At 53.6% G+C, this 14338-nt stretch overlaps 1 protein-coding gene across 4 annotated transcripts; it reads right to left on the reverse strand.

The window, feature by feature from the left end:
* Positions 1-244: 244 nt before the first annotated feature.
* Positions 245-13972, reverse strand: RELB (RELB proto-oncogene, NF-kB subunit). 4 transcript variants are annotated; one of them, XM_058859992.1, is made up of 14 exons: positions 13884-13972; positions 13795-13841; positions 13411-13464; positions 12143-12681; positions 11092-11118; positions 10322-10452; positions 9643-9734; positions 8694-8825; positions 6614-6718; positions 5122-5264; positions 4865-4937; positions 2471-2539; positions 1878-1955; positions 248-1095 (listed from the first exon to the last, which is right to left on the reverse strand). In XM_058859992.1, the coding sequence occupies exons 2-14, from the start codon at positions 13808-13810 to the stop codon at positions 869-871; spliced, it is 1686 nt and encodes a 561-aa protein (XP_058715975.1). In that variant the 5' UTR covers positions 13811-13841; positions 13884-13972; the 3' UTR covers positions 248-868. The 4 variants fall into 4 exon arrangements, with proteins under 4 accessions (XP_058715976.1, XP_058715977.1, XP_058715978.1 ...); XM_058859993.1 differs by lacking the exon at positions 11092-11118 and adding an exon at positions 10981-11007 and having other exon boundaries at positions 245-1095; positions 13795-13900; XM_058859994.1 differs by lacking the exon at positions 11092-11118 and having other exon boundaries at positions 246-1095; positions 10322-10479; positions 13795-13900.
* Positions 13973-14338: the final 366 nt, after the last annotated feature.

A 14338-nucleotide genomic window follows, 5' to 3' on the forward strand; every position in this document is an offset into this window, starting at 1 on the left:
CTTCCCAGTTCCCTCCCAGTTCATTCCCAGTCCCTCCCAGTTCCCTCCCAGTTCATTCCCAGTCCCTCCCAGTTCATTCCCAGTCCCTCCCAGTTCATTCCCAGTCCCCCCCAGTTCCTCCCAGTCCCCCCAGTTCCTCCCAGTTCCCCCCCAGTCCCTCCCAGTTCCCTCCCAGTCCCTCCCAGTCCCTCCCAGTTCATTCCCAGTCCCCAAAACCAATTCCTGGGTGTCCATCCATGGTTTTATTCCGCCCAAAATCCCGGGAATTTCCCCCAAAATCCCGGGAATTTCCCCCAAAATCCCGGGAATTCCCTCCCAAAAATGCTGGAATTCCGCCCCAAATTCCCGGGATTCCGCCCCAAAATTCCCGGGATTCCGCCCCAAATCCCTGGAATTCCCCCGGGCTCCCCCCATAAATACAGTGCAAGAAAAGGGGGGGGGGGGGGGGGGATGGAAATTTGGGAATTTCCCAAAATCCCGGAGGGTCCAGCCCGGCCCCGGGACCCAAAATTTGGGATTGGGGAGGGGGGAAAATCCCTGAAATCCTCCTTGGGAATTTCGGGAATTTAGGGGGATTTTTTGGGAATTTTTGGGGGATTTTTGGGGGATTTTTGAGGGAATTTTTGGGGGATTTTTGGGGGAATTTTTGGGAATTTTTGCGAGAATTTTGAGGGAATTTTTTTGAATTTTTGGGAATTTTTTGGCGACTTTTTGGGGGAATTTTTGGGGATTTTTGAGGGAATTTTTGGGGAATTTTGAGGAATTTTTTTGCGATTTTCGGGGGGATTTTTGAGGAATTTTTTGGGAATTTTTGGGCGGATTTTTGGGAATTTTTGGGAATTCCGGGAAGGGGATTTTCCGGGAATTGTCAGCCCTCCCCCCCCGGGAACATGTGGGATCCAACCAGGCTGGAAATTGGGGGGGGGTCCCCGCTCGGGGGCTCCGCCAGCAGCTCCGGGCCCGGGAAAATCGGGAATTCCGGGAATTCCGGGAATTCCGCAGAGGAAAAAAACTGGGAAAAGGCCGGGGGGGCGAAGGGGGCGAAAATCTGGGAAAGAGGCTCCGAAGGCTCCGGATCCGGGGGGAAAGCGGCGTCTGCAGGGGAAAAATGGGAATTTGGGGGGGAAAATGGGAATTTGGGGGGGAAAATGGGAATTTGGGGGGAAAATGGGAATTGGGGGTGAAAATGGGAATTGGGGGGGAAAAATGGGGATTTGGGGGGGGAAAATGGGAATTTGGGGGGAAAATGGGAATTTGGGGGGGGAAAATGGGAATTTGGGGGGAAAAATGGGAATTTGGGGGGAAAATGGGAATTTTGGGGGGAAAATGGGAATTTGGGGGGGGAAAATGGGAATTTGGGGGGGAAAATGGGAATTTGGGGGGGAAAATGGGGATTGGGGGAGGGAAAAATGGGAATTTGGGGGGGAAAATGGGGATTGGGGGGGAAAATGGGAATTTGGGGGGGGAAATGGGAATTTGGGGGGGAAAATGGGGATTTGGGGGGGAAAATGGGGATTTGGGGGGGGAAAATGGGGATTTGGGGGGGAAATGGGAATTTGGGGGGGAAAATGGGAATTTCAGGGGGGAGAAATGGGAATTTTTGAGGGAAAAATGGGATTTTGGGGGGAAAAAATGGGAATTTTGGGGGAGGAAATGGGTTTGGAGAGGGAAATCGGGATTTTTGGGGGAAAATTGGGATTTAGGGTGGGAAAATGGGATTTTTAGGGGGGAAAATTGAAATTTTTCTGGGAAGAGCAGGGTTTTTTTTTGGGAAAAGTGGGATTTTTTGAGGGAAATTGGGATTTTTGGAGGGAAACTGGGATTTTTTTGGGAAAATTGGGATTTTTTCCAGGGAAATTTGGGATTTGGGGTCGCACCTGGGGGTCCCAGGGGCAGGAAATGCTCCAGGTACCCCGGGGGCTTCTTCCTCCTCTTGGCCTCGATCCCGAACGGGTCTGGGGGGGCCGGGGGGGGTCACGGGGGAGCCCCCAAAATCCCCCGAATTCATCCCAAAATCCCCCAAAATTCATCCCAAAATTTATCCCCAAATTTATCCCCAAATTCATCCCAAAATTCATCCCCAAAATCCCCCCAAATCCCCCAAAATTCATCCCAAAATTCATCCCAAAATCCCCCAAAATTCATCCCAAAATCCCCCGAATTCATCCCAAAATTCATCCCAAAATCTCCCAAAATTCCACCAAAATCCCTCCCAAATCCCCCAAATTCCACGAAATTCATCCCAAATCCCCTCCCAGTCCCTCCCAGTCCCTCCCAGTCCCCCCCAGTCCCCCCCAGTTCCCTCCCAGTCCCTCCCAGTTCCCTCCCAGTCCCCCCCCAGTCCCTCCCAGTCCCCCCCAGTCGCTCCCAGTTCCCTCCCAGTCCCTCCCAGTCCCTCCCAGTCCCCCCCAGTCCATCCCAGTCCATTCCCAGTCCCCCCCAGTCGCTCCCAGTCCCTCCCAGTCCGCACCAGTTCCCGACAGCTCCTCCAGCACCTCGGGCATTCCCCGTTTGCGCTTCAGCTGCACCCGGTACGCGTCTGTGGAACAGCGGCAATGGATCCCCGCATTCCCGGGAATTCCGGGAATTCCGAGCATTCCCGGGAATCCCCGGGAGTTCCGAGCATTCCCGGGAATCCCCCGCATTCCCTGGAATCTCCCGCATTCCCGGGAATTCCTCACATTCCCGGGAATCCCCCGCATTCCCTGGAATCCCCCGCATTCCCTGGAATCCCCGGGAGCTCCTCACATTCCCGGGAATCCCCCGCATTCCCTGGAATCCCCGGGAGCTCCTCACGTTCCCGGGAATTCCTCACATTCCCTGGAATTCCTCACATTCCCGGGAGCTCCTCACATTCCCGGGAATCCCCCACATTTACGGGAATTCTTCACATTCCCGGGAGTTCCTCACATTCCTGGAATTCCCGGGAATCCCGCACTTTCCTGGGAATTCCCCACATTCCCAGGATTTCCCCACATTCCCAGGATTTCCCCACATTCCCGGGAATTCCCGCCGTTCCCGGCGCTTTGTTCCCATCCCATGGATCCGCCCCAATCCCGGATATTCCCGGCGGGAATTCCCGGATATTCCCGGTGCCATTCCCGGTTATTCCCGGCGGGTATTCCCCGTTATTCCCGGTGCCATTCCTGGTATTCCCGGTATTCCCGGTTATTCCCGGTGCCATTCCCAGTATTCCCGGCGGGTATTCCCGGTGGTTATTCCTGGTATTCCCGGTTATTCCCGGCGGGTATTCCCGGTTATTCCCGGTGCCATTCCTGCTTGCCATTCCTGGTATTTCGGTATTTCCGGTACTTATCCCGGTATTTCCGGTATTCCCGCTGCCATTCCCGGGAATTCCTGGGAATTCCCGCTGCCATTCCCGCAGGAATTCCCGGGAATTCCCGCTGCCATTCCTGCTCACATTCCCGGGAATTCCCGCTGCCATTCCTGCTGCCATTGCCGGGAATTCCCGCTGTCATTCCCACTGGCATTCCCGCAGGAATTCCTGGGAATTCCCACTGCCATTTCTGCTGCCGTTCCTGGGAATTCCCGGGGCCATTCCCGGTTCCATTCCCGGTTCCATTCCCGGTTCCATTCCCGGCTCCATTCCCGCAGGAATTCCCGGGAATTCCCGGTATCCCGGGGCAGGTAAATGAACCGGAACCCCTCACTCCGGACGCTGTGATCAGGGGAGCTCCCTCTGCACCGGGACCTTCATCCCACCCAAAACCCCCCAAAATCCCCCAAAATTCTCGCTGCCATTCCCAGGAATTCCTGAGAATTCCAAGTACCATTCCCACAGGAATTCCTGCAGGAATTCCAGGGAATTCCCGGTATCCCGAGGAAGATAAGTGAAGGAGAACCCCTCACTCCGGACACTGTGATTGAGGCGCTGCAGGAACCGCACCGGGACCCGCACCCCGCCCTTCCCGGGGCCATTCCCGGAGCCATTCCCGGAGCCATTCCCGGTAATTCCTGACTCCATTCCCGGTAATTCCCGGTAATCACCGTTATCCCGAGGAAGATAAGTGAAGGAGAACCCCTCGCTCCGGACGCTGTCGGTCAGGCGCTGCAGGAACACCTCCACCTGCACCGGGACCCGCACCCCGCCCAGCCCGGGGCCATTCCCGGTAATTCCTGACTCCATTCCCGGTAATTCCTGACTCCATTCCCGGTAATTCCCGGTAATCACCGTTATCCCGAGGAAGATAAGTGAACCGGAATCCCTCACTCCGGACGCTGTCGGTCAGGCGCTGCAGGAACACCTCCACCTGCACCGGGACCTGCACCCCGCCCTTCCCGGGGCCATTCCCGGTTCCATTCCCGGTAATTCCTGACTCCATTCCCGGTAATTCCCGGTAATTCCTGACTCCATTCCCGGTAATCACCGTTATCCCGAGGCAGGTAGGTGAACCGGAACCCCTCGCTGCGGACGCTGTCGGTCAGGCGCTGCAGGAACAGCTCCCCCCGCACCGGGACCCGCACCCCGCCCATCCCGGGGCCATTCCCGGTAATTCCCGGTAATTCCTGACTCCATTCCCGGTAATCACCGTTATCCCGAGGGAGGTAGGTGAACCGGAACCCCTCGCTCCGGACGCTGTCGGTCAGGCGCTGCAGGAACACCTCCACCTGCACCGGGACCCTCATCCCGCCCATCCCGGGGCCATTCCCGGTTCCATTCCCGGTAATTCCCGGTAATCACCGTTATCCCGAGGAAGATAAGTGAACCGGAATCCCTCGCTGCGGACGCTGTCGGTCAGGCGCTGCAGGAACACCTCCACCTGCACCGGGACCCGCACCCCGCCCATCCCGGGGCCATTCCCGGTAATTCCTGACTCCATTCCCGGTAATTCCCGGTAATCACCGTTATCCCGAGGGAGGTAGGTGAAGGAGAATCCCTCACTCCGGACGCTGTCGGTCAGGCGCTGCAGGAACACCTCCACCTGCACCGGGACCCGCACCCCGCCCATCCCGGGGCCATTCCCGGTAATTCCCGGCTCCATTCCCGGTAATTCCTGACTCCATTCCCGGTAATTCCCGGTAATCACCGTTATCCCGAGGAAGATAAGTGAACCGGAACCCCTCGCTCCGGACGCTGTCGGTCAGGCGCTGCAGGAACACCTCCACCTGCACGGGCTGGGCCAGCTCCAGGTGAGCGTAGGGCGGCGTCCGGAGCACGATCGCGACCTGGCGGTGAACGTCGGCCTGCGAGAAATCCGCCCGCGCCTCCCAGGATTCCCGACGGAAAATCACCGCGATGTCCTCTGGGAATGAGGGAATTCGGGATTTGGGATCGGGAATGGGAATTTGGGATCGGGAATTGGGGTTTGGGAACGTCGGCCTGCGAGAAATCCGCCCGCGCCTCCCAGGATTCCCGACGGAAAATCACCGCGATGTCCTCTGGGAATGATGGGAATGGGAATGAGGAATTGGGGATTGGGAATGTGGGAATGGGAATTCGGGATTTGGGATCGGGAATTGGGGGGGTCCAGGTGTGTCCCAGGTGTCCCAGGTGTCCCCAGGTGTCCCAGGTGGGTTCCAGGTGTCCCCAGGTGTCCCCAGGTGTATCCCAGGTGTCCCAGGTGTGTCCCAGGTGTCCCCAGGTGTGTCCCAGGTGTCCCCAGGTGTGTTCAGGGTGTCCCCAGGTGTCCCCAGGTGTCCCCAGGTGTCCCAGGTGTGTTCCAGGTGGGTTCCAGGTGGGTTCCAGACTGGGTTCTAGATCGGTTCTAGATCGGTTCTAGGCTCGGTTCTAGATTGGGTTCTAGATTGGGTTCTAGATCGGTTCTAGATCGTTCTAGATCGGGTTCTAGAGGTTCTAGATCGGTTCTAGATCTGTTCTAGATCTGGTTCTAGAGGTTCTAGATCGGGTTCCAGATTGGGTTCCAGACGGGGTTCCAGGTGTCCCCAGGTGTGTTTTGGTGTCCCCAGGTGTCCCCAGGTGTATTTTGGGTGGTTTGGGTGTGTTTTGGGTGTATTTTGGGTGTTTTGGGTGTATTTTGGGTGTATTTTGGTGTCCCCAGGTGTCCCCAGGTGTGTTTTGGGTGTATTTTGGGTGTGTTCTGGGTGTGTTTTGGGTGTTTTGGGTGTCCCCAGGTGTATTTTGGGTGTATTTTGGGTGTGGTTTGGGTGTGTTTTGGTGTCCCCAGGTGTCCCCAGGTGTCCCCAGGTGTATTTTGGGTGGTTTGGGTGTGTTTTGGGTGTATTTTGGTGTCCCCAGGTGAGGTTTTGGTGTCCCCAGGTGAGGTTTTGGTGTCCCCAGGTGTTCCCAGGTGTCCCCAGGTGTGTTTTGGTGTCCCCAGGTGTATTTTGGGTGTATTTTGGGTGGTTTGGGTGTGTTTTGGGTGTGTTTTGGTGTCCCCAGGTGTGTTTTGGTGTCCCCAGGTGAGGTTTTGGTGTCCCCAGGTGTCCCCAGGTGTATTTTGGGTGTTCTGGATGTATTTTGGGTGTATTTTGGGTGCATTTTGGGTGTATTTTGGGTGTATTTTGGGTGTTTTAGGTGTATTTTGGTGTATTTCAGGTGTATTTTGGGTGTATTTTGGGTATTTTGGGTGTATTTTGGTGTATTTCAGGTGTATTTTGGGTGTGTTTTGCTGTCCCCAGGTGTCCCCGGTACCTTTCTGCACTTTGTCACAGAGCAGGTAAAGCTCCTCCCCGCCCGTGCAGGGGCCGCTCTCTTTGTTCATTCGGCAAATCCGCAGCTCCGAGGTGTTCGTGGATTCTGGGAAACAGCACAAAATTCCCAAAATAATTCCCAAAATTCCCAAAATTCCCAAATTCCCAAATCCCAAAATTCCCGAATTCCCCAATTCCCAAAATTCCCAAATTCCCAAATTCCCCAATTCCCAAATTCCCAAAATACCAAAATTCCCAATTTCCCCAATTCCCAAATTCCCGAATTCCCCAAATCCCAAATTCCCGAATTCCCCAAATCCCGAATTCCCGAATTCCCAAAATCCCAAATTCCCAAAATCCCCGAATTCCCAAATTCCCAAATCCCCAAATCCCAATTTTCCCAATTCCCAAATTCCCGAATTCCCCAAATCCCGAATTCCCAAAATCCCAAATTCCCGAATTCCCAAATTCTCGAATTCCCAAAATCCCAAATTCCTGAATTCCCAAATCCCAAATTCCCAAATTCCCGAATTCCCAAATTCCCGAACCCGGAATTGCCCCCGGAGCCGGGAGAACCTCGGGAATTTCTGGGGAGGCTCCCGGGAGATTCCGGAGAGATTTTTGGGATTTTTTCCGGAGATTTTTGGGATTTTTTCCGGGGAGATTTTTGGGATTTTTTCCGGAGATTTTTGGGATTTTTTCCGGAGATTTTTGGGATTTTTTCCGGAGATTTTTGGGATTTTTTCCAGAGATTTTTCAGGATTTTTTGGGATCTTTTTTGGGACATTTTCAGGAGATTTTTGGGATATTTCCAGGACATTTCCAGGAGATTTTTGGGACATTTTCAGGATTTTTTGGGATTTTTTTTTTTTATATTTCCAGGAGATTTTCAGGAGATTTTCAGGAGATTTTTGGGATAATTTCGGGATATTTTGGGGATATTTTCAGGACGTTTCCAGGATATTTTTGGAAATATTTTTAGGGTATTTTCGGGATATTTCTGGGATATTTTAAAGATATTTTCAGGACAATTTCAGGGTATTTTTTAAGATATTTTTAGGGCATTTTTGGGATAATTTCAGGATATTTCCAGAAATTTCAGAAATTTCAGGATATTTCCAGGATTTTTTGGGGATATTTCCAGGATATTTTCAGGATATTTCCAGGATATTTTTGGGATATTTCCAGGATATTTCCAGGATATTTCCAGGACATTTTCAGGATATTTTCAGGATATTTTAAAGATATTTTCAGGATATTTTCAGGATATTTCCGGGACATTTCCAGGATATTTGCAGGATATTTCCAGGATATTTCCAGGATATTTTTGGGGTGGATTTGGGGTTTTTTGGGACTCACTCTTGTCGAAGATGGGCTGGGACAGCACCGGGCTGAGGCTCCGGGGGAGATTCCATGGGAATATTTTGGGATAATTTCGGGATATTTTGGGGACATTTCCAGGATATTTTGGGGATATTTTCAGGATCATTTCTGGATATTTCCAGGATATTTCCAGGATAATTTCAGGATATTTTTGGGATATTTTTGGGATATTTTTGGGATATTTTTGGGATATTTTTGGGATATTTCCAGGATATTTCCAGGACATTTCCAGGATAATTTCAGGGTATTTTTGGGGTGGATTTGGGTTTTTTTGGGACTCACTCTTGTCGAAGATGGGCTGGGACAGCACCGGGCTGAGGCTCCGGGGGAGATTCCATGGGAATATTTTGGGATAATTTCGGGATATTTTGGGGACATTTCCAGGATATTTTGGGGATATTTTCAGGATCATTTCTGGATATTTTCAGGTTAATTTCAGGATAATTTCAGGATAATTTCAGGATAATTTCAGGATATTTTCGGGATATTTTTGGGATATTTTTGGGATATTTTCAGGATATTTCCAGGATATTTCCAGGATATTTCCAGGATTTTTTTGGGATATTTCCAGGATAATTTCAGGATATTTCCAGGACATTTCCAGGATTTTTTTGGGATATTTCCAGGACATTTCCAGGATATTTTCAGGATAATTTCAGGGTATTTTTGGGGCGGATTTGGGGTTTTTTGGGACTCACTCTTGTCGAAGATGGGCTGGGACAGCACCGGGCTGAGGCTCCGGGGGATCCCGGCCCGGTCCCGGAACGAGGCCTGGAAACAAATCCGGACCACGTTGAGATCGACTTCCTGATGGTTCCGCAGGGATCCCGCTGGAAAAGACGGAAAATGGGAAAAAACCCCGGGAAAACGGGGAAAAAATGGGAAAAACGGGGGGAAAATGGGGAAAAATGGGAAAAACGGGGGGAAAATGGGGAAAAACGGGAGAAAAATGGGAAAAACGGGGGGAAAATGGGGAAAAATGGGAGAAAATGGGGAAAACGGGGGGAAAATGGGGAAAAATGGGAAAAAATGGGAAAACGGGGGGAAAATGGGGAAAAATGGGAGAAAATGGGAAAAAAACGGGGGGAAAATGGGGAAAAAACAGGGGGAAAAATGGGAAAATTTGGGGAAAAATGGGAAAATTCGAGGGAAAATGGAAAAAAATCGGGGGGAAATGGAAAACATAGAGGGAAACGGGGAAAAAATGGGAAAAAAGGGTGGGAAAATGGGAAAAATTGAGAAAAACAGGAGAAATGGGGGAAAATTGGAAAAAATGGGGGGAAAATGGGAAAAATGGGGGGGAAATGGTAAAAATTGGGGAAAAATGGCAAAAATGGGGGAAGAAATGGGGGAGGATGGTGAAAAAAATGTGTGAAAAAGGATGGAAAATGGGGAGAAATTGGGGAAAATTGGGAACAAAGCAGGGAAAGGCGGTTCCAGAGGAATCCAAATGGAAATGGGGGGGAAAAAACAGGAAAAAATGGGGGGAAATGGGAAAAAACCACAGAAAAAAAGGGGAAAAAAACAAAAAAAGCAGGGAAAAACCCAGGAAAATTGGGAAAAAGATGGAAATTGCTGGAAATTGCCGGAAATTCCCGGAAATTGCCGGAAATTCCAGGAAATCCATGGAAAAGGGGAGGAGCTGACCTTTGAAGGGGTCGATCCCGAGCTGCAGCTTCTTCTCGATGGCGCCTTCGATTTCCTTCTTCTTCACACACTGAATCCCCAGGTTGCTGAAACTGCCGGGAATCCCCAAAATTCCCAATTTTCCCGGCCCCTTCCCGGATTTTCCCGCCCAGAAACGCCCAAAAATCCCAAAAAAACCAAAAAAATTCACCCCAAAAAATCCCCTCAAAAACGCTTGGAAATTCCGGGGTTTTTTTTCTGGGAATTCCGGGGTTAGGGTTAATTTTTTGGGAATTCTGGATTTTTGGAGGGGAATTCCATTTTTTTTTCTGGGAATTTCAGTTTTTTTCTGGGAATCCGCGGTTTTTTGGGGGGGATTTCTGGAGTTTTTTTGGGGAATTCTGTGTGGTTTTGGGGGGGGGGGAATTCCATTTTTTTGGGGGGAATTTCAGAGTTTTTTTCTGGGAATTCCTTCTTTTCCTGGGAATTCAATTTTTTTTTTCTGGGAACTTCAGGTTTTTTTCTGGGAATTCCGGGGTTTTTTTCTGGGAATTCCGGGGTTTTTTTGTGGAATTCCGTGTTTTTTGGGGGGGAATTTTGGTTTTTTTGGGGGGGAATTTCGGGTTTTTTTCTGGAAATTTCTTTTTTTTCCTGGGAATTCCATTTTTTTCCCTGGAATTCTGTTTTTTCCTGTTTGTACCTGTGGCGGGGGTTGCTGTGGGGCCGCAGGATCACCCGGCACAGCCCCTGGGAACAATCCTTGCCCACGAGCCCGTGCGGGTGAACGCGGTGGGGCCAATCCTTCCACACCAGCACGGCCGTGACCGCGACCTCCGGGATGGAATGGCAGTCCACGAGCTGGAAAAACCGGGAAAAATAACGGGAAAAACACCGGGAAAAACACCGGGAAACACTGGGAAAGGTCAGTCACAGCATCACTGCCACCTCCGGGATGGAATGGCAATCCAGGAGCTGGGAAAATGGGAAAAATAACGGGAAAAACGGGAAAAATAACGGGAAAAACAATGGGAAAGGTCAGTCACACCATCACTGCCACCTCCGGGATGGAATGGCAGTCCAGGAGCTGGAAAACCGGGAAAAATAACGGGAAAAACGGGAAAAACACCGGGAAAAACAGCGGGAAAGGTCAGACACGCTGTGACCGCGACCTCAGGGATGGAATGGCAGTCCAGGAGCTGGGAAAATGGGAAAAATAACGGGAAAAATGGGAAAAATAACGGGAATAAACGGGAAAAACAGCGGGAAAAACAGAGGGAATAAACGGGAAAAACAACAGGAAAAACAGTGGGAAAAACAATGGGAAACAGCGGGAAAGGTCAGACACGCTGTGACTGCGACCTCAGGGATGGAATGGCAGTCCAGGAGCTGGGAAAATGGGAAAAAACGGGAAAAACACCGGGAAACACCGGGAAAAACAGCGGGAAAGGTCAGTCACAGCATCACCGCCACCTCTGGGATGGAATGGCAGTCCAGGAGCTGGAAAATGGGAAAAATAACGGGAAAAACGGGAAAAACACCAGGAAAAACAGCAGGAAAGGTCAGTCACAGCATCACTGCCACCTCCGGGATGGAATGGCAGTCCAGGAGCTGGAAAAATGGGAAAAACACCGGGAAAAATGGGAAAAACACCGGGAAAAACACCGGGAAAGGTCAGTCACGCTGTGACCGCCACCTCCGGGATGGAATGGCAGTCCAGGAGCTGGAAAAACCGGGAAAAAACGGGATAATCAGCGGGAAAAACGGGAAAAACAACAGGAAAAACAGCGGGAAAGGTCAGTCACACCATCACCGCCACCTCCGGGATGGAATGGCAGTCCAGGAGCTGGAAAAATGGGAAAAATAACAGGAAAAACGGGAAAAACAACGGGAATAAACGGGAAAAATAACGGGAAAAACAGCGGGAAATACCGGGAAAAAATCGGGAAAATACGGGGGGAAATATCAGAGAAAAGTGTGGGAAAAATCGGGGGAAAATATGGGAAAAAACACCGGGAAAAATCAGGGAAAGGTAGGGGGAAATACCGGGGGAAAATCACTGGGAAAAACCGGGAATTTCGAGGGTTTTGGAGGATTTCTGGGCTAAAAAAGTCGGGATATTTTGGGATTTCTCGGTTTTCCCGGTGTTTTCCCGTTTTTCCCGGCTCTCACCTCGATGCTGGGCAGGGTGCGGCTGCTCTCGGTGCTGCTTTCCCCGAGGATGCTCCCGGCCGATCCCAAACCTCCCCAAATCCATCCCAAACCTCCCGAAATCCTTCCCAAACCTCCCAAAATCCTTCCCAAACCCAGGATTCCAGGGGAAAAATCGGGATTTTAGTGAGTTTTGGAGAATTTCCGAGGGGAAAAATGGGGATTTTAGCGAGTTCGGGTGAGTTTCTGGGCTAAAAAATTCGGGATTTTCGGGGTTTTTGGAGGAATTCTGGGCTAAAAACACCGGGATTTTTTGGGATATTTTGGGATGTCCCATTTTTCCCGGTTTTTTCCCGTTTTTCCCGGCTCTCACCTCGATGCTGGGCAGGGTGCGGGTGCTGTCGGTGCTGTTTTCCCCGAGGATGCTCCCGGCCGATCTCCCCTCGCACTCGTAGCGGAATCGCATCCCGCGCTGCTTCGGCTGCTCCGTGATCACCAAGCGCGGCTTCCCCGCCTGCTTTTCCAGCTTTTCCAGCTTTTCCAGCTTTTCCAGCTTTTCCAGCTTTTCCAGCTTCTCCGGGGCCCCCGCGGGCTCCCGGCACCAGCGCGGCCCCGACAGCGAGAGACCCCGGAGGCTCCGGGCCAGCGGCGGATCCCGGGAATTATCCCGGGGGTGATCCCGGGAATCCCGGGAATGATCCCGGGAATGACCCAGGGAATCCCGGGGATGACCCAGGGAATCCCGGGAATGACCCAGGGAATCCCGGGGATGATCCCGGGAATGATCCCGGGGATGATCCCGGGGATCCCGGGGGTCGCAGCCGCGCGGGATCAGCTTGGGAAGAGGTTTGGGAATTTCGGGAGCGGGATCCGGTTGGAAGCCGTCCTCCTTCATCACCTCCTCCAGGATTTCTGAGGGGGAAAACCGGGAATTTCGGGGGGAAAACCGGGAATTTCGGGGGGAAAACCGGGAATTTCGGGGGGTTTGGGGAGAAAATCGGGAATTTCGGGGGGAAAACCCGGGAATTTCGGGGGGTTTCTGGGAGAAAATCGGGAATTTCGGGGGCTTCGGGTGGGTTTTCTTGGGGAAAACCGGGAATTTCGGGGGGATAAATGGGAGTTTCGGGAATTTCGGGAGGGTTCCTGGGGGGAAAACCGGGAATTTCGGGGGATTCGGGAGGGTTTTTTTGAAAAACCGGGAATTTCGGGGGGTGTTGGGAAGGTTTTTGGGGGAAAATCCCAAATCCCGGAGCGATTCCCAGCCCGGATCCCAAAATCTGGGAGCGATCCCAGCGCTCCCCTCCGAGCCCGATTCCCCCCTGGATTCCCCTCGGGATGGGACCCGGAATTCCCGGAATTCCCGGAATTCCCGGAATTCCCAAATCCCCAATTCCCGAAATCCCCCAAATTCCCGAAACTCTTCGTGTTGGCTCCGGGATCCCGGAAAATTCCCGGGAAACGGCGAAGATTCCCGGTCCCTCTGCTCGCACTCACCCAAATCATCTGGAAAAACGGGAAAAACGGGGAAAAATGGGGAAAAACCGGGAAAACACCGGGAAAAAACGGGGAAACACCGTGAAAACACCGGGAAAACACCGGGAAAAGCGATCCCGGGAGCGGCTCCCGGGAGCGGGGCTTTACCTGTTCCCGGTGCTCCGTGAGCCAAGGCCAGCCCGGGCTCCTGCACCGCCGCTCCTACCGGAACCGGGGATCAGCACCGGGACCGGAACCGGGGATCAGCACCGGGACCGGAACCGGGGATCAGCACCGGGACCGCCCCGGGACCGCCCCGCCGCCTCCCCCGGGAGCCTCCCGTTACCCTCCCGGGGGGTCCCGGTTCGGTCACGGGGGGGAATCCCCGGTTCCGCCCCCCCGGTTCCGTCACGGGGGCGATCCCCGGTTCTGTCCCCCCGGTTGGGTCACGGGGGGGAATCCCCGGTTCCGCCCCCCCGGTTCCGTCACGGGGGCGATCCCCGGTTCCGCTGCCCCCAGGGCGGGTCCCGGAGCCAGCGGGGCCGCGCTCACCGAGCGGCAGCGCCATGTCCCGGTGCTCCCGGTGTTCCCGGTGCCGCTCCCGGTGTTCCCGGTGCCGCTCCCGGTGTTCCCGGTGCGGGTCCCGGTGTTCCCGAAGCGGGTCCCGGTGGTTCCGGAGCGGGTCCGGTGGTTCCGGTGCCGCTCCCGGTGTTCACGGAGCGGGTTCCGGTGTTCCCGGTGCGGGTCCCGGTGTTCACGGAGCCGCTCCCGGTGGTCCCGGAGCCGCCGGTGCCGCTCCCGCCGCCGCCCCCCGAGGCCGCGCCGCCGCCGGACCTGGAAATCCCCGCGCGGGCCGCGCCGCCATTGGCTGAGAGCGCCGTGACGTCACCGCCGGGGGCGCGGTCGGGGAAACCCCCACCGGGAGCGCACCGCGCCGCCATTGGCTGAGCGCTCCCGTGACGTCACGAACGGGAAACACCCCCCGGGGCGCGCGCCGGGGGCGGGGCGCGCTCCCATTGGCTGAGCGCCCCTGAGGGGGCGGGGCGGGAAAACCCCCTCCCGCCGGGGGCTGGCCGCGCCGCTATTGGCCAACGCC

The sequence above is a fragment of the Poecile atricapillus genome, chromosome 31, assembly GCF_030490865.1.
Source record: "Poecile atricapillus isolate bPoeAtr1 chromosome 31, bPoeAtr1.hap1, whole genome shotgun sequence".
NCBI classification, from domain to species: domain Eukaryota; kingdom Metazoa; phylum Chordata; class Aves; order Passeriformes; family Paridae; genus Poecile; species Poecile atricapillus.

Excerpts from the sequence above, each read along its gene's own strand:
- RELB (XM_058859993.1), bottom strand. Across the intron at positions 5,265-6,613 it reads CTGTGACAAAGTGCAGAAAG|AGGACATCGCGGTGATTTTC; the intron begins GTACCGGGGACA and ends CCTCATTCCCAG. Across the intron at positions 2,540-4,864 it reads CTACCTCCCTCGGGATAACG|ACGCGTACCGGGTGCAGCTG; the intron begins GTGATTACCGGG and ends GCTGTTCCACAG.